This window comes from Sebastes umbrosus, chromosome 4, assembly GCF_015220745.1.
Source record: "Sebastes umbrosus isolate fSebUmb1 chromosome 4, fSebUmb1.pri, whole genome shotgun sequence".
NCBI classification, from domain to species: Eukaryota; Metazoa; Chordata; class Actinopteri; order Perciformes; family Sebastidae; genus Sebastes; species Sebastes umbrosus.
The window spans coordinates 16892950-16911431 of record NC_051272.1 but is presented as its reverse complement, the minus strand read 5'-3'; the positions used below and the strand labels follow the sequence as shown (position 1 = coordinate 16911431).

General features: G+C 42.0%; 1 protein-coding gene across 2 annotated transcripts in view; it reads right to left on the bottom strand.

Annotated features, from left to right (window-relative positions):
* roraa (RAR-related orphan receptor A, paralog a) overlaps positions 1 to 18482 on the bottom strand; it is a 205968-nt gene that overhangs the window by 38128 nt on the left and 149358 nt on the right. The window contains exon 1 of one of the 2 annotated variants that reach the window (XM_037767807.1): positions 9479 to 9655. The exons of the other annotated variant lie outside the window; for it this stretch is intronic. Within the exon in view, the coding sequence (XP_037623735.1) occupies positions 9479 to 9509 (31 nt within the window). The 5' untranslated portion in view covers positions 9510 to 9655. Of the gene's footprint in view, positions 1 to 9478; positions 9656 to 18482 lie in introns of those variants that run through there. 2 annotated transcript variants of the gene reach the window in all.

The window sequence follows — 18482 nt, the reverse complement described above, 5'->3', positions numbered from 1 at the left end:
TATCGGCCGATACCGAGTACCGATCCGATACCAGTGTTTAATTAATAAGCTGTATGCCTCACTGTGTGGAAGTGACTGGATCATTCTTTTATGTGTAAGGAAACATCAGCCTGATTTAAACAGTGCTTTCCTTAATTTGTAAAACAAAATGTAACAAATAAATACATAGATACAAATTTAGTGAATTGTTATTAATTATTAAAATAATAAATCTAACAACTAAAAATCTTCAAAATTAACAGGAATTACTATTCAGGTGTAAACCTTTTTTAATGCAGCAACAAATTGGTCAAAACGTCAACAGGAATTAAAATTCCAGTATGTAATGTACGTATATAGTATATAAACATAGAATTGCTCTTTGGATAGATCGGCCTCATTGTCACCGATATTTGATTCAGCTATTTGAATCAGTATTGGCCCGAAATCCGATCTGGTATCGGTGCATCCCTAAAAAATACGTCATCCCTGCAGCACTCTATACTGTTGCATGCAATAAATATTTGCATAAATGTGTAAAATACATTCAAATAAAAAAAATTCATTTTATATACAAGTAATAAAAGACTTGCTTCATAAAAACAAATACCCTCCAACAAACACACACAGTCTGGGAGGACCTTCCCACCCATCACTTCTCAGACACTCTGGTGTCTTTCATCATCACAGCAGCGTAACACCTAAAAACATTTCATTTACACAAGGAAGCAGAGCTCAGACAATAGCCATTTGTTAACTGGGACTGATGGTGTCACATCTGGAACTCCGTTAGCTTTACTGTTGACTGCAGAACCCGGCACGCTAACAGCCTTCAGTTCAAATATAAGAGCACACGAGCAAATGACAGTTTTCTTCTTCAGTTTTAATAGACTGTGTGTATCTGTATAAAATCGCTGGTAATATTTTTGTCTTAAGTGGACAGTGTGCAGTATAGTCACTGTATTTTCCATGGGTAACAAAGCATTTAAGCAGTAAAGCTGTGGGTGATTCGTCTGACAGCAGGACGTCATTAGCAGTGGGCTGTACAGCTTTGATAGTAATTGAGAATGCTCTGTTTGGGCAGATTCCTCCCCTGTTGCCCCAAGTCACACATTAAAGAGATTAAAACAGCCATCAGCGCAGTAGGAACAGGACTGTCTTCCTCTCCCCTCCAACTATTGACAAAAACAAAACTTAGAGACGACAGCTGCTGATTTGTAACTAAGCGACAGATCGCTGCAAGCAAATAAAGCAGTCGTGCCAGTCTCTTTGCTAGAAAAACTCCATTTGTTTCCCTGTGACAGAAATCCATTGAACGCCACATAAACCCTTAAAAGTTTACACGAGGACACATTTCTTGAGGAGCTATTTCTTTCAATTTATGTGACGCCTTTGTCCCATGTATTGGATTCTGGGAGCTGTGAAAATGAGCAAAGGGAGAGCTTTTTTACATCAGGGATGAAGATTTTTTTTTTTGCCCAAATTAGGCTCCTGTAAGAGGGTGATCATAAGCACATCCGGAGACTTTGAGCGAGGGTCTTTGCTGACGCTGCCGTTGTGGAGGCTGGACTAGGCTGAGCTGAGCAGCCAGGTTGACAAGGACCTGTGCTCAGCACTAGGAAAGCTCTCATCCAGAAACAAGGAGCCCAGGGGAACAAAGACAACAATATGCCAAAACACCCACTTGAAAACAACAAAACAACCCAAAAAGAGTCAGCGGTGGGTGATTGCCAGCTGCACTCCAGATTACCGTGCTCTCTGAGAGTCTTTCAGCAATCGCTGAGAGCTAGAGCATCATCTCCAGCTCCTTAATCAGTTCAGCTGGGGAGGGACGGATCCTGACATGCAAAAGGCTCAGCGCGATGGGGAATAAACTCATAATCAGCAATCAGATATTCCACATTGCTAGAGGGGGCGGGGAGCTCATCTCAGATAGGTCAAGGATCTCTCCACAGCCAGTTAACCCCTTTTGCTCCAGCTGAGAAACAAGCACACTCTCATTGTCTGGGACACACATTGTTTAGTTGGCTCTGCCGCCTGACTCGCTGAATTACGACGTTGAGCCTTTTTCTCTTTTATATAACTGTGTAAATACAGTTTCAATTTTATTCTCTGAGTCCATAAATGGGGGGTTTCATTAAAGCACCATGTCCCTGAATTAAGCCATGTGCTGCGCCTTTAAACAAAGTTCATTGCCTTGCACATTCCACTTCCTTTCATCTTTGTAATTAGCACTGAAACAGCGTTTCTTTTATTTCAAATGAATGCATGTGCATAAAAATCAATCTTAAGCAGACTGTTCTAGCAAGGCTGTTTTTCTTTGTTATTTATGATGATAATGATTTCTTTTTGCATCTTCGTTTGGGGTGAGGAGGGCCTAACGCTGCTAACCTTGAGAGGTATAGTTTTCACTCCGGTCTGCACAGAGAGTCGAACATGCCCCGTTACACTCTGCTGCAGCAGTGACGGTGAAGTTAGGAGACTTGTAGCAACTTTGAAAATCTGCAGTACAGATTATTCATATCATTAGTCTTTCCTGAAGAGCACCCCCTAGTGCTCAGGAGGATTCGCAATCTTTGTTTTTTCATCAGATGAGTGTAAATGATGCCATCCTACAAGTGGAACCCCTAATGGCCTCTGCTGGGACATGTAATCAAACGCCTCACACACTTCTCTCCCTTTTCATAATCAAGTTGCGGAGCGCATGTTGTGACGATCTTTGTTATAACGCTGCCTGCTCCCTCATCTCATCAAAATTCCACGCACCTCTCATTTTTCATCCCTTTGTTCCCTGCCAGCGTCCCTACAGACGTCGCAGTCGTTCTCCATGGAGCGGCGGGGAGTGTGACTTAGTATGCTGTGACCTCTGACCTCTGACTCTACAGCATACTTCTGCTGCAATTCTGCCAATGCCATCACTATTTACAGTCTCTTAATACAAATTCCACAGACCTCCATACGTGCAACCTAGGAAATCACTTTCAGTAGAGTTCACAGAACATACGTCCAAGTTGCTGAGTAAGGCATAATAGTGACAGCTCTTATCAGTGCTGTCACCGAGAGCTCCTTTTCAGTCACCCTAGGTCACATTAACACCAGAAAAGTACTCCACTCTCATCTCACCTGTGCTGGGCTGACACAGGAGGAGGATAAAGGTGATAAACCGCACAAACAATACTCTTCTTCTTGCCTGCTGCCGGCGTGCTCGCCTAGCAGGGAGATCTGATTACAACTGAGAAGAGAGCAGCTTGGTGTTTCATGGAAAAGCAGGTCAACTGGAGAGTGCTGTCAGAGCTCGGGAGTCACCGGCCTGATGGAGGAGGAGAAGGAGGAGGAAAAAAAGCTATCGCGCACGGCGGGGAAGAGACGGAGGTTTGTCTCCAGCCGTACAGTAATGGGCTTTATTTACTCTGCCATTAAAAACAGAGAGGAGAGGAGACGTGATGGAAGCGAGAGGGCTGAGCATATGACGACTCCAGGGAGAGATGCATTAGTGTTGTCTGGTGTTCCTCCTCACCTTCTACCTCTTTTTCGGTTTCTCCCCCGTCTCCCTCTGGCTCGCACACAAGAGACGGAGCTGCCCCATTGCCAACACCTCACTCCTGATGTGTTTTTCTGTCCTCGGTGTTTGAGTCAGACAAAACGCAAAATCAATAATGCTTTTTCTCCCCCATTTCCTCTTTGATGCAACTTCAAAAAGCCAATGGACAGCCCTCCAGAGGCCCACAGAGGGAAAAAGCCAATGGTACGAAACACGCTCAGAATGAAAGTACAGGGGGAAAAAACTTCACCCTTCACTCTCTTAAAACACTGTTAACTTCTGAGCCCCAAGTGGCAAAGCCTATGAGGGTAAAACAGGGCACGTGAGGCTGAAGAAATGGTATTTATTTTTTACTATTAAGAGAGAGTATGCACATGAGTACTTTAAATAATACTTATTAGAATGTAAAGCGAAGGGTTTCTGTGAAATATATCCAATCCCTACTCTCTGTACATATTCTACAGTGGAAGAAAGAGGAAAAAAAAGAAAGTAAAAATGTTCTTTAACTTCATGAGCTGTGGTATATGATTATCTAAGGAGTGCTGACAGAGGGAGTATTCTATCAGCAGCTAAATGCTGCATGACAGAGAGACACTTCAAAGGATCTATAAGTGACTCCTGAAATACTGAGTGAAAGTAAAGTAGGAAATTACCCTTAAGTTAGAGGCATTTGACTAAGCTCAGCTCACTGTTTTACCTGACTGGGGAGTCAAATGGAGAACCCTGACTGACTGAACTGAACTCGGCGTGAACGTTTCAGAATGAACAAAAAATCATCTCGTGTAGCAGCGATGGTTATCTTGAGCCGCTGCTGTTTGTTGTACCCCGCTGTGTGATTGGGCGTAGGACAGCAGAGTCATTTAACCTCGCCTGTGATTGGACTAATCTGTCAAAGCCACGAGGTGTGACTGACAAGACACGGTGACTGACAGAGCTGTCTGGCACCCTGGCAATGGTAGATTAATGTTTGTACAGTATGAAAAAACTATGGCTACAGAAAGACTGTATTCATTTTTAAAAAGTCTTATAGTCTCCTCTATATGTACTGTATAGGAAAATCAATTCCACAGTAATCAATACTTCTATGCTGAGTAGCTATTCATTTTGTATCAATATCTTTTTAAGTATGATTAGTAATTCAGCACTTCTGTAAAATGATGTACTTTTTAATATATATTATGCATTTTAAAAAGTATTATTTCATATTATTTTGTTAGTATTAGAGCTGCAACGATTAGTCCACTCACCGATTAGTCAATTGACAGAAAGATAATTGCCAACTATTTTGATAAATTGGATCAATTAAAAAATTATTGTGCAAAAATGTCAGAAAATGCTGTTTGCAGCCTCTCAAATTTGAAAGATTACCTGCTTTTCTCTGTTTTATATCATATTAAAGTGATTATCTTTGGGTTTGGGAGTGATAAAACAACACATTTAAAGACATCACCTTGGACTTTGAGAAATTGGGATGGACATTTTTACTATTTGACATTTTACAGACCAAACGATTAATCGATTAATCAAAAAGAATAATCGTCAGATTAATGGATAATGAAAATAATCGTAAGTTGCAGCCCTAGATAGTATTTATATTTATTTTATGATATAATTCTTGTTGTGTCCGTCATATACATGATTGATCATGATAATCTATTATGTGATTTATGTTATTAAGAACAGGCTGGCAGCAGGAAGAATTACTAGAATTATCAATAAACAAATCATTATATCATAAAAAATACTAACTATTGGTAACTCAAAACAAAAAAAATATTAAATTCAGAAATGAGAGCCCATCTCTCCTCTCCTCTCCTCTCCTCTCCAGAGTGCAGCTCCCTCTCCTCCCAACTTCCATGGAGCCAAATCAAAAATCCATGCTCTCAATGGGCAGTCAATATCTCATTAACCAGTCCCTCCACACACAGCCAGGCAGCCAGGATGCTCGTCTCAGTGTGCACAGCACAGACTGGCACACCTCACACACTTTAATAACCTGTGGGGACGCCATTCCACTTCCTCAGCCAGCCGAGAGGCGAGAGACAGAGAGGGGGTTAAAGCACACCACGCCACGCCACGCCACGCCACGCCACGCCACGCCACGCCACGCCACGCCACGCCACGCCACGCACCCTCCGTCTGTCTGTCAGAGTCACTCCTGTTTGTCTTTCTTCTGCTCAGATATTATCTTCTCAATGTGACTGTAACATGTAAATGATCCATTGAAGAAGGTGAAATTAAATCACAACCTATTTCAGAAATGTACATTTTATCATCCCATCACATCATTTTAGTGTATTTAATTCAATATGGGTATTGGAATTATGTTCATATTAAAACTCAAATTATTTTAATCGCAGACTAAAATAAATGTGAACACTTCTTCTTAAAATACTCTCTTTGTAATTAGGGCTTTTATTTTAAATCCTTGACTTGTGCTATATTTGCCTTCACCTTAATCTGTGGCCATTTTTCCTTCAGCTCTTCATGTCCTCAGTCCCTAACTGGATAATAGCCAATCTTGTTAACCTCTGCTTTAATGTGTGAGAGCCTGCAGCTCTGGCTAGTAGTGAGCACCTCAATCGGCCACTGATGGAAAGAGACAAAGAGTACCAAATCTAACCAAATATTTACAGCCTTGTTAACATCGCCTTAAAGCGCCTATCACAAGATATTTGGCTTCACCTTCTCTACGGCCCCAGAACATTTTTTACAGTCTAGTACACACTCGTGTTAAATCACATATTTATGTGCAGTCTGCATGCACTGTACTGGGCCTTGCTTTCGACAATTTTAAAACATTACATGCTACAGTATGCAGTTGTGGAAGAAGTATTTAGATTCTTGACTAAAAGTACCAACGCTACACTGTAAAAAATACTCTGTTACAAGTAAAAGCACTGCATTGAAAGTGTTACTTAAGTATAAGTACATAAGTATTATCTGGAAAATGAAAGTACCCAATGCAGAGAAATAGCCCCTGTTGGTGCATACTGTATATGTGTTGTATTTTATCATTAGACAATCATTACTATTATTTTATAGAGGGCTGCAACTAATCATTTTGTTCAATATGGATTAATCTGCTGGTTATTTTCTTGATCAATCAGTTTTGAAATGACACCTTCAAATGTCTAGTTTTTTCCCCACAAACCAGTCCAAACTTCAAAATTATTCAATTTACTGTAATTTAATGCAAGGGTTGATTGACTAATCGTTTAAACTTTTACATACTGTTGGGTAGGTACAATTTTTACAACACATTATATTTTTTTCTTCATATGTTTTGCATGTAAAATCTTAATTTTTAAGGTAACTAGTAACTATAGCTGTCAGATAAATGTAGTGCAGTAAAAAGTAGAATATGGAGTACAAGTATAAAATGTAATGAAATGGAAATACTCAAGTAAAGTAGTCGAGTACTTGGATGCATTCCACCACCGCTGCTGCAGTACGTATAGATCGCCACAACGATGCTCTCTTTGAAGGGTTAATTATATGTACTGTGTGGATTAGACGCACGTTTTTACCTTTTCTGTCAATCTACACATCAAACAACTTTCTTTAATTATGTAATTGGAATTTTCAGCCTAATTGTGCTGAGTAGGCTGGCTAATTTGCATGGGGTAATGAGAGGGATGTTTCCATTACAGGTAATTAGGTACTTGAGAGGCAGTGGTGTGGTAGAGAGGCAGAACAGAGAGGGAGAGGAGGGTAGAGGAGGGGTGCAGGGTAGAGACAAAGCCACAGAGACACAGAGATGTTTGGTATAATATATTAGCATTATTTTGTGGTGCACAGTATGAAAAACTATTTCTTTTAAAAATCACTAAAAAGGCACGTGCAGTTTATTAGCACAACAATAAAGAAGTGCATAGCAAGGCAGCCAGTCTGTTCATCCATTTCACTGACCGTTTTCAGGAAGAAATTAATACTGCCGTTTAAATTAGTTTCCAATTATACAGCTTGTTCACATTTTAATTTAATTTCTGACATTCTGACAGTGTCCTATCATGACGCCAGCAGCTTCTATCAAAGTGAAAGTACCAATAAGCTAAAAGAAGATATAAAGACTGGCAGATAAACAGGCAGAAACTGGATGTTTACTGCTGATAACAAACACAGAAAATGTCGGTATGGCTCATCTCTAATCATATTACTGAATAAAATGAACTTATGAAAAAAGAAAGAAACACTCTAAGTCAAGTGAAGGATAAATATACACATTCAAATGTTGTATATATGCCATACTTTATAGAAAAGCTCCACAGCACTCGATTCTGTCCAAAAAAAATCTGATTTCATGAAGCCCTTCACTATAAATTGCATATAAAGGACATCAGGTCAAAGGGCATTTTTCATATGCGTTTCTTTGAAAATGAGATACAGGAGTGCTCTTCCTCTCAATTTCACACAATTTCACAACTGACTGTGAGCCTCACTTCATAAATGAATTCTCACACACTGTGATCGATAGAAAAAAAGAAAAAGAAATTAATGCTGTGGTCAGATTTGCCAGTCTCACACAAAGAGCACTTAACTGCATCTAGATGGCAAACTAACACGTTTAAACATCAACTGAAATTAGTATAAGCTGTAAGGGTTACTAAGAATATTGCTAATATTGATAGTAATATATACATTTGATAAAAGTACATTTTTTCATTATAATAATAATAATAATAATAAATTGGATTTAAATAGCGCCTTTCAAGAAACCCAAGGGCGCTTGTAGTGTGTATGTATATATTAATATGTGTACACATATACATAATTTGAATATGCTCCACTGCTTTTTTACTTGACAGTAAATATGATAAAAAAAGCACAAATGCAAATTTATTTCTGGACAGATGGGAAGACAAGGATGAAATGAAATGATCATTACTGACATTTCTCATTCAACACACAATGACAGCTGCCTGTGCCTCATCGTGGGTTATTGCATTTGACTGTATCATGAGTGCATACGAGCATATTTGTTTGGATATGCTTGTTCACATTTCTCTATATGGAAGAATGAGTGTATTCATGTGTGAAAAAGCATGATTATGTGCGCGTGTGCAAGCATGCGTGAGCAGAGAAGTGTGTGCTGTACTGTATGTCTGCCTGCACTTTCGGCGTCTGTCTGCGCGGACGTGTGTGTGCGCATGTGTGCCTGTGTGATGGAGGGGGTGGAAGAGCTGGGATTAAGCATGCTAGATCAACATCACAGCGACTGGGAGGACCCAGTCCTTGCTCTCATGGCCACACATGTAAACCCGACTACCCCAAAAAATAGGTCAGTGGAGCACAACACACTCTCACACACACATGCACCAGTATCAACTCAAAGAATCACAGTCTGCCAGTCGCGCCAGTGCCTCGTCGCCCGTCTGCGACCCACGTTTCAACACTGCCACGCACATCTTCCCCGCGGAACAGACACTTCCTCTGGACTGGAACAACAGGATTAAGAGCGGGGCAGAAAGGAATAGCGACAAGAACCCACCCGCCCCCTCTCTCCGACCCTTTGCCCCCTTCTCTCTGCATGCTACCTCACATCTACGCCAAAAAAACTTTGAAGCTCAAGAGCTGCTCTTGTCAGAGACGTGCAAAGATGTGGTTTCCACAGCACCCACACAACAGTAGCAGCGAGAAAACACACACACAGAATAATACAAAAAAAAAAAAAAATCAAGGTAAAATATGTTAACAGATTTTTAGAAGTTAAATCATTCTAAATAAAAAAAAATTAAAAAATGTTCATGCATGAAAAGAAATATTAGAAAAGCTTAAATCACTTGCATTCAGAAGCACTGTATTACTGTATCCCTCCCTCCCTCCCTCTCACTCTCTCTCTCTGTCACACTCATGCCTTGCAAATGAAATGCAAAGAGTTGGCAGGCTATGAATAGCGGAGCCGTACTTCCCTACTTGTTACTCAGGCTGCAGGATCAGCATGCGTTTTGCTCTTACCTTTCATAGCTGAAATCACAAAATACATCATTAAGCTTCGAGTCCATAAGAGAACAACTATCACCAGCGCAAAGCCCTCCACTGCTGTCTCAGCAGCAGCTGGCCAGCACAGCTCTGTCTCTCAGCCTCCGAGCATGACCACACCAGAATCCATGTGACTGTGACATCAGTGTTCATGTCTGACTGCTCCCCACCCACTAGCCTTTGATTGGCACAGCGTGCAGCCAGTAGGGGCGCTGAGAGCTCAGGCAGGGAAGCTGGCCCTCTTCCCACTGATTGCAGTCAGAGCCTTGTATTGCCGGCTTGCTAGACACAGCACACTCTCGCTATCTCCTCTGGCTTATCTTTTCTAGTGCAAGGATAAAGTCAGAACCAGGTCTATAGCAGCTTGTTCTGTCCCTTTTACTCTCTTGTTTTTTTTTTTTGGTATTTTTTCTTTAAATGGTGCAATGTCAAGGATGAGAAAAAAAAAAGTCAAAGAGGGGATAAAAGGCTAGACAGGGATGAGAGAGAGGTGAAGGAGAAAAATAGGAAACAACAGAGAGAGGAAGTTATAAAAAAAAAGGAGTGGAGAGGATGGATAAGAGGGGGATGTGTAATTTCTCTGTGGCTCAAAGATGGAAGCGCTCCGCTCCTCTCCTCCTCCCTGTCTGTAGATATGAGTGATCAGTGTGAGGCCAGATGTCTGCGAGCAGCGGTGGGCCCGGCACAGAGAGAAGACGAGTGGAGCCTCAGCTTCTTCCCCTGACCTCTCAGAGGACCCGCATGCCCCCTCTCTCTCTCTCACACTCTTTCTGACAGGTGAAGAAGGGGAGATAGTGACGGAAGGGTTTGGATGATCCCTTCCACCCCACAGCGACCGGGCGATGAGTTTCTCGCTATCATTTCTCCTCCTCTCCCTCCTGTGCCCCCTCGCTCTCGCCCCCTGCTTCCCATTCCAGTCCCTACCTCTCTCTCTCTTCGTCTCTCTCTCCTCCCCCTCTCCTCGCTCATCCTCTCTCATATGATAATCTGTTCTGACTCCTAACCAGCTGCCTCTCTCTGATACAATATTCTGGTTTTAGTGCAATCCAGCCTTGGCCAATAACCACGTTGCATTTGGCATTTCCTATGAATAAGCTGGCGCTCATATCATCTCGTCTCAAGACAAACATCATGCAGCTTCGTTTTCAGGCGCTGCAGCATTTCGAAATCTAAAAATTACAGGAAAAAGTTGTTTTTTACACCACCGATGTTTCAAATTTGGAGGTATTAATAACATTACAGCAGGGTTGTATCTTTGCCACAGAATGATGCTTCCACAGGGCAATAATTTCATATAAGAATTTTCAGTGACATTATGATTATTTATTTATTCTAAATATCTATATTCATTTGGTGCCTTCTATTGTGTTCTGCTCATTGAGTAAAAGTACTTCTAACCACATATAAAATGGAAATGAGGACTCAGCAGCTTGCAACATAAATCTTCCCATGACAATGTTTCATTAGGACCTCTATGATCCATTAGAGACACTAAACACATTAACTCACGTTGTGTCAACACTGGTCTCTTATTGCACACCGTCTAATGAACAAAATATCATTCAGAGGCTGATAGCATCAAATGGAGCGTGCTCGGGATACAAACTACACGTAGACAGGCCCTGGCAAACTATTCAGAACAACGTGATGTCAGAGACAGAGCAGTTCGATGTTGTCGTCTCCCCACAAGATGTTCAAAGTTCACCAGATGAGTCAGGGACGAGGCCCACGCAGGAACATGTTTAACTGCCACTATCTGTGGTCGTCTCTCACAAACCCGGCTGCTCTATCAGTCTAGAGCCAGCCGTGGCTCGACACACTGTGGCTTAACACTGAGCTAAAAACAAAACATGGTACTGTAGGAGGGCTGGTTATCCAAGAACATCTGAGAGGAGGATAACATCCATATTACCGTCTGAGCGTCACGAAAGAGCTGGAAGGAGCGCTTGTTTTGTCTGCTTACAATCTATGTGGTGAAGAAGTGGCGATCTCAGAGAAACCCCTACAGGTTAGTAGAATTATGAAACAACCAACACTACAAAGTACTTTTTAACAGTGAAAAAGTAAAAACTATAAAATGTTGCATCAAAATCAATGTGGCACACAGAAACAATGTCTACTCGACTTGGCTTTTGCATCTAAAGACTTTTCAGTGAAATAACTGGTCTAACAAGATGTCCATCGTCCCCTAACTTGTCTTCTCTATCCATCCACTTTCATGTTTAAAGCATAGATTGTGTATAAGAAGTGGACGTATAGTCACTGTGACTTCACCCATTGGTTTGTGGACTGCAGTTTTGAAGCCTCGAGTTTGGAATTTTGTCCGTTACCAAACCAGAAGTGACATGAGAGGGTGGAGCTAAGTACAACCGAACGCTGAATGAGACATTTTCAGGCGACCAAAATATTACAATTGGAGTGAAAGTGAAAGGGCTCTAAGACAAAAACACGGACAACTCTCAGACCGGACAACGACGTGGTAGCGACCTGTCAATCACAACATGGCCACGCCCTAAAGCATAACCTGCTTTTTGAACATCATGCTATATTGAAGAAGACCTGAAACTATGATTGAGACCATCAACTCATGTTTACAATGTTTACTGAGGTAATAAATCAAGTGAGAAGTAGGGTCACTTTCTCATAGACTTCTATGCAATCAGACTTCTTTTTTGCAACCAGAGGAGTCGCCCCCTGCTGGCTGTTAGAAAGAATGCAAGTTAAAGGCACTCTGTATTACTTATATACTAAAACTGATTATACAGAGTTACTTGGACACTTTCTGTGGACAGAGAATTTTTCAAATGTCATTTAATTGGGGCAGTCCGATGGCTCAGGGGTTAAGACACTGACCAAAAAACACAATGTCTGTGGTCCAAATCTGGCCGGGGATCTTTGTCGCACACCATTTCCCATCCCTCTGTCTCCTCACTTCCTGTCATCTGTATACTGTTGCTATATAATAAAGGAATAAGATGCCTAAAAAAAAAAAAAGTTTTCCAATACTGTGAGCGCTACATACACAATTCTATTCACCTCCATTGTACCACAATCATCAATTTTGGTGAACCGAACCTTTAAGGAAAACATAATACTAATAAACCAATCTTGATGTTGTTCTCCGCTTTCAGCTCTACAACAAATATAGTGCCTAAAACTGTATGTAATTGTGCTTAAAAGCCCAGGCCTCCCCAAGGAGAGATGTTTCCAGCAAAGCTGCTTCATTTGCTCTTGATCACACTCTCCCTTGACTGCTCCACATTACCAGTGACAGCATGCCAATACCCTGCTGATACTTGTTCATTAGGGCATCGATTAGGCCACAAAGGCTCCTGACGGTCAAACGTCTGTGGGTATTAATGTGGCGATCACTGACGTGTAGTCATCAATAGAATCATTTTCAGTCAATCATTTCTTTATAGAAATCATGATCGTGAAGTTCCTCTGACTCCCGGAGGTTTCAACAGACACAAGGCCGGCCCAATCATGTGTCTCACGCTCCTCTTGGACTAATTCAAGTAAATGTATTTACTGTAAACAAGCCCGGCGGACTGGAATTCAATTGAGATGAGGTGCCGAGCATCCACTGGTGCCCCTGGAGGAGAGGAGAGGACCGGAGCTGATAATGGCCTCATTAGCAGTCTGTCAGTAGCCATTCCACGCACAGACTCTCCATGCAGCTGATCCACGTTAACTCTTACAGCACTGGACCGGCCTCAAAAACCGTAGTCCGCGTGCTGTTGCACTCTGCGACCTTTGACCCCCACCGGATAAACAGTTATGGACTTCCTCCACAATCTCATCGGGAGAGTATTTCAGAGAGTTGAGGCTTATATTCCACCACGAGAGCCACCTGGGTGTTTGCAACCACAACACCAGCCCGAAGCAGCGGTAGAATTAACAAGCTTCAACAGGCACTCCATGAAAACAATACAGATCAATTTAATATAGATGCCAAGGAGAGGAGGGCATAATATTAGAACCATAACAGCACCGGCCCACACCACACAATCATAAACCAATTTAGGGCCATTCCAGGCAATTTCCTGGGGGCTTCCACTTGTGGGAAGACTTCAATAAATCACACAGACAACAAAGGGAATATCTATTTCAGTGAGAATAGAGGACACTATTGGGTTATGTCCAGAGGACTGCGGAGGGTTGCATTCAAAGACAAGTTTAAATAAGAGTTTAAAAACATGCTACATGCCACTGCTGTGCCTTGGTTTTATGTTATAATGTGTAGCTACAGGAGATGCTGTTAACTCATTACGGCTAATGGATTTTCCATGGAGCAAAGTGGTGTGTCTAGGTAGCAGCTGCAGGTAAGTCTTTTACAATCTTTACAGTTACATGACTCTATATTAGTGACTGTATACACTGCCCTTCATCCTTTATATACACAGCAACCCCGGGGGCCAGCTCAGCACTATTCTCTCCCTTTCTATCTGTCACTCAATATACACACACACAAGCACAATATTTATAGAACAGCAGGGTCAAAAGGAAGAAATATGAAAGCATATCATTCCTACATAGGTGAAGTGTACACCCGTCAACTGTCATGTAATCTGAATCAACAACACAGTACTTATAGTGAATGGTTGACAAGGCTATAGCCTTTTGTTTTACTGCCACGGTTATTTATAGAGCGGGATTTAAATCTTTTTTCGAACAAACACAAAAATAAAGAGTCTCTGGTATTTCCAAATCAATTCAGTCAGATGGTTTTGTCAAAGAAGACAAAAAAAAAATACAGCGTCACCGTGGTAGCAAAGCCAATTTGTCCTCCATGGACTGACCACGCTTCACGTCATTTAAGGCACGCCCGCTCCACATTAAATGACCCCTTGCAGGTATGAGTGAGGTGGTGACAAGAGGCTACGAACAATATAACAAGCACTGCACTTCAATGAAAAATATCAAACGCCCTCAGCTGCTTTTTAGTCCCTGTTTTGTTTAGTTGCTGCTGTTCTTTCTCTGCTAGATTTAAACTAAGTGAAATGCCAGGCCGTTTCTGTGTGTCTTTGGGCACTTCCGCAGCAACAAAAGTGTTTCTGCCCACTGGAACTGGATGTTCAATTGATTGATACACAGCCTTGGAAAAAAAAAATATGCGGCGCCTCGTAACACTCAACAAAGGTTGTCATTTAAGTGACTGGAATAAATCAGTTTATTTATTTTCTTTATCAGATGAAAAGGCAGTGGTAAGGAGGGATCATCAGGCACTGCTGGAGAGCTATCATATATCTCACGGAGCAATTTTTCAATAGATCAATAGAAATCAGATTTAACAATGAATTGCACTGCATCTCCTTTGTGCGAAGCTGCCCTTGGGGACAGAAAGGGAAAGGGATAGGAGGATAGAGAGAGAGAGAAGGGAACGAGGAGGGGAGATTATCGCAGGCATGGCAGTCTGTGTGAGAGGCTTAGCCTGGCTAGGCAGGGAGGTGGAACCCTGTGAATTCTAATGAACTGGCAAGACTCCCCCAAAACCAGCTCCATCTCCGCGGCATGAGGACGACAGGAGGGAAGGAGGAGGTGATTAGGAAGGTGCAGCCCACTCCACGGCAAACCAAACAGAGCAGGTCATTTTCCCTGTGATAATTATGGCTATAACCAGGCATGAGGGATTGGTAATGGACCTGCTTATTCTTCATGCCCTGCGAAGGCAACCACTGAGCCTGTCAAGGGGAAAAGCATGATGATGTGTTTTTTTTTTTTTCTTCGGTTGGTCGGGTGACTGTGGTAAGAGTTGCGATAGCTGTTGAAAAGGGCAGCGGGGGAACTTGGCCTTTGAGGGAGAAGTTAACGAATGAACTTCATTATTGAGGAGCATACCAGGGAGACCCCCCGGTGTGTGTGATGTATTACCCAGCGTCAAACTTACACACTCCCCCAACATCACCAATATAGCCCGACATCAGCTCTGGGGGGAGGTAGGCGTGTAAACTAAAATAGTTAACCTTCTGGCTTAAGGCTATACAAGAAAACAGAGAAACAAACTGTGATGTACAATATTTTTGCGCTAATAAAGTTGTTTTCAATAAAACTAAAAATCTATTTTAAAACTCAATATTTCCTCTGCTTTTAAGGCTGAACAATTCCACCATTATTCTCTCTATTGAAACACCAACGTGAGTAATGAGGCAGAGCCTTTTCCTGAGCGCAGAAACCCTCCGAAGAAAACTGTTTTAGCTTAAACTAACACATATTTAATGTTCTCTCTGTGACTTCAGGTAATGCAGTTGGTCCGGTGAGGCAGTCCAGATCAACGCGACGCAGATTACTCTCATTTATTAAAAACAGCAGCTCTGTTCAAGCATGAAAGTTACTTTTCCTAAGTTGTATGAGCTTTATAAAAACAAGCGACCCACTGGAGGGACTAATGTTTTCCTCAAGATTGAGGGAGATCTTCAGGCTATGCACCACTTAGCCTTCCCCCCTTCCCCTCTTCCTCCGGGCCTGGATGGAGTTTCTCTACGGTGGACGACGGGACGAAGGAGCTCTTTTACTGTGCGCACTCTCAACACTTTTACTCTTGACTTATGAGGATGCCATGGGTGCAGGGGAGTGATTCATCACTGGGTGTGCTCCTTTCGCACCCTCACACATTAGTAATGTGGTCCGCTGAGGAGGAGTCCTGTCATCAGTCTGTACCTGGACCCTCTGAACAAGGTAGGTCAACAGGAGGCAGCAGCGGCTGGCCCACTTTTAGTCTTTCACAGCACCTTTAAGTTTCCTCCAGCTCTGCCACAGCTGAGCCTGACAGTCACACTGAGACCAGCCTGGTCAAGGGGAGACACTGGAACTGGTGTACTCGCTATATCTGGTGACTCAGTGAAGCTTGTCCTCACAGTACAGCAGGCCGAGTGAAACTTGGTGAGAGGTTAAAGCAAAAGGGGGGGGGGGAATAGTATCTTCATTCAAAATATTACAGAGTGTAAAAGCAAAAAGGAAAACAAACAAATGACACATAGTTTGGATGAAAAGTTCCCAGACTTCTCCATCTGAAACCGCCTGGGGAAATTTCATCACAAGACTCCCTCGTCTTCTGTAACACAGCCGCAACAAAATAAGTGGCAAACACATGATCGTCTGTTCTTTCACAAAACGTAGAGCCACTTTAAGTCAGCGTAAGCCTTTGACCTTAACATCGCAGGTAATGCACATTTAAATACCTACCTCAGTATTCATGTTTGTCATTTTTACTTGTGAAGATTAGGTGTAAAAAGGCTATTTGAAACCAAAACACAGGATTAAGGGATAATGCTGCTCTGTGTCTTGTGAGTCGACCTTGATTCTGTAATCCAGCACAATACTGGAGAACAGCACATTTCTCTCTCTTGTACGTTCAATACTCTCACTGTAGAACAGCTCACGCTGATGTAATGGCAAAAGCATAATGGCACCACGCTGGAAGAGAGCGTAATCTGAATTAAGGGGGAACTTCATTGTAATATCTGTGTAACAGAACTGGAAATAGTATTATAAGATTTGTACAAATACTATTGACAACACCTTTACATTGATTAGATATAAAAGGAGGCCACATGAAAGTATGAGCTGTAAGAGAGGGGGAAAAAAATACAGACAGTAAAAGTAGGTGAATTGATTTGAATTACGCAGACCTGCACTTTAATGACCACGGTGAGAAATGAACTTGATCTTTAAAGTGAACCAACCTGCAGTCAGCCACGGAGTTATTAAGGACCGTGCCACTTAATCAGAGAGGACGCCAATTTAGCAAGGAGCTAACTATGCAGGAGGGACCCTCTGTGGCGGCAAACACATTACAGAGCATCGTGTCACCTGACTGGCGCAGGTACGTATACATGCTCCCCTCTTTTCTCCCCAATCTGCCTTATTTTCCTGACTCCATGTCTCCTTTTTCTTCTTCTTCTGCGGCAGACACAGTAGAATGAAAACCTGCCTTTGATGTCTGGGATCCCATAATGCTGAGCAGTAGAAATCCGCATGCCTGTTATCTGTAGAATCTTAATGATGACGGCTAACTTCACAATGGGTTAACCACATCTCTCTGTTCTCGCGCTGCACACCCACAGAAACACAAATTAATAGCAACGGGGGAAAAAAAAAAAAAACAGCATTTCTCTAATAAAGCAGATTCAACAAAATGTGCACAATAGCGATCAGCACAAATGTCAATGTATAATATCACCGAAAGCTTTTGTGAGCACTTCTGCTTTCTTCTCGGTCGATGTAACTTTTTTTTTTTCTACTTTAGTTTCTGAGCAGAATGACATTATTTGTCACAAAGATGTGATCCTCGCTTCAAATGTATTGAATAAAGTTTCAATAAACATTTGATGCAACCCGTCTATTTTGTTGTGTTTTGTCTATTTCTTTTTCTTTAATGCACTGTGACACTTATTATTGATCTTGAAATGGTGCGCTTACATGATATTTCAAAATCATTTTATTATAGGGGACGTACTTACTCGTTGCACGGTTCATTCAACAACATTCTTTTGAATAATTCAGGAATGAAATTATAAATGTTAATTTTATCCGCCTTTATTCATGCATGATATTGCATCAGAATTTTCACATCCTAAAAAATCCATAATGGGATATTTCTGACAATACTTTTTTTTTTTTTGCTCCACTTCAGTTTAGTATAATTTGTCTCAAAGTGCACTTCAGACCATCAATACCAGATACATGCTGGTCAGAGAGATAAGCTCTCTGTCTGTGTGTACGGCTGCGACCGAGGAACTTGATGATGGCACAAGGACATTTAATTATGGCCCCCATCTTAAAGCTTCCCCATCAGCATCAGTCAGGATCATATCTGGAGGAGCTCCGTGACCTCCGCCTCTGTCGCCCTCCATGAATCAAACCTTTCATTACATGCTGACACTCTTGTCCTGCGCTGAATGTGTGTGTACACCACAGGAAAGTGATGAGGCATCGGAAACCTGACGAGTGACGGATAACCTGCGCTCGTGCGAAAGGC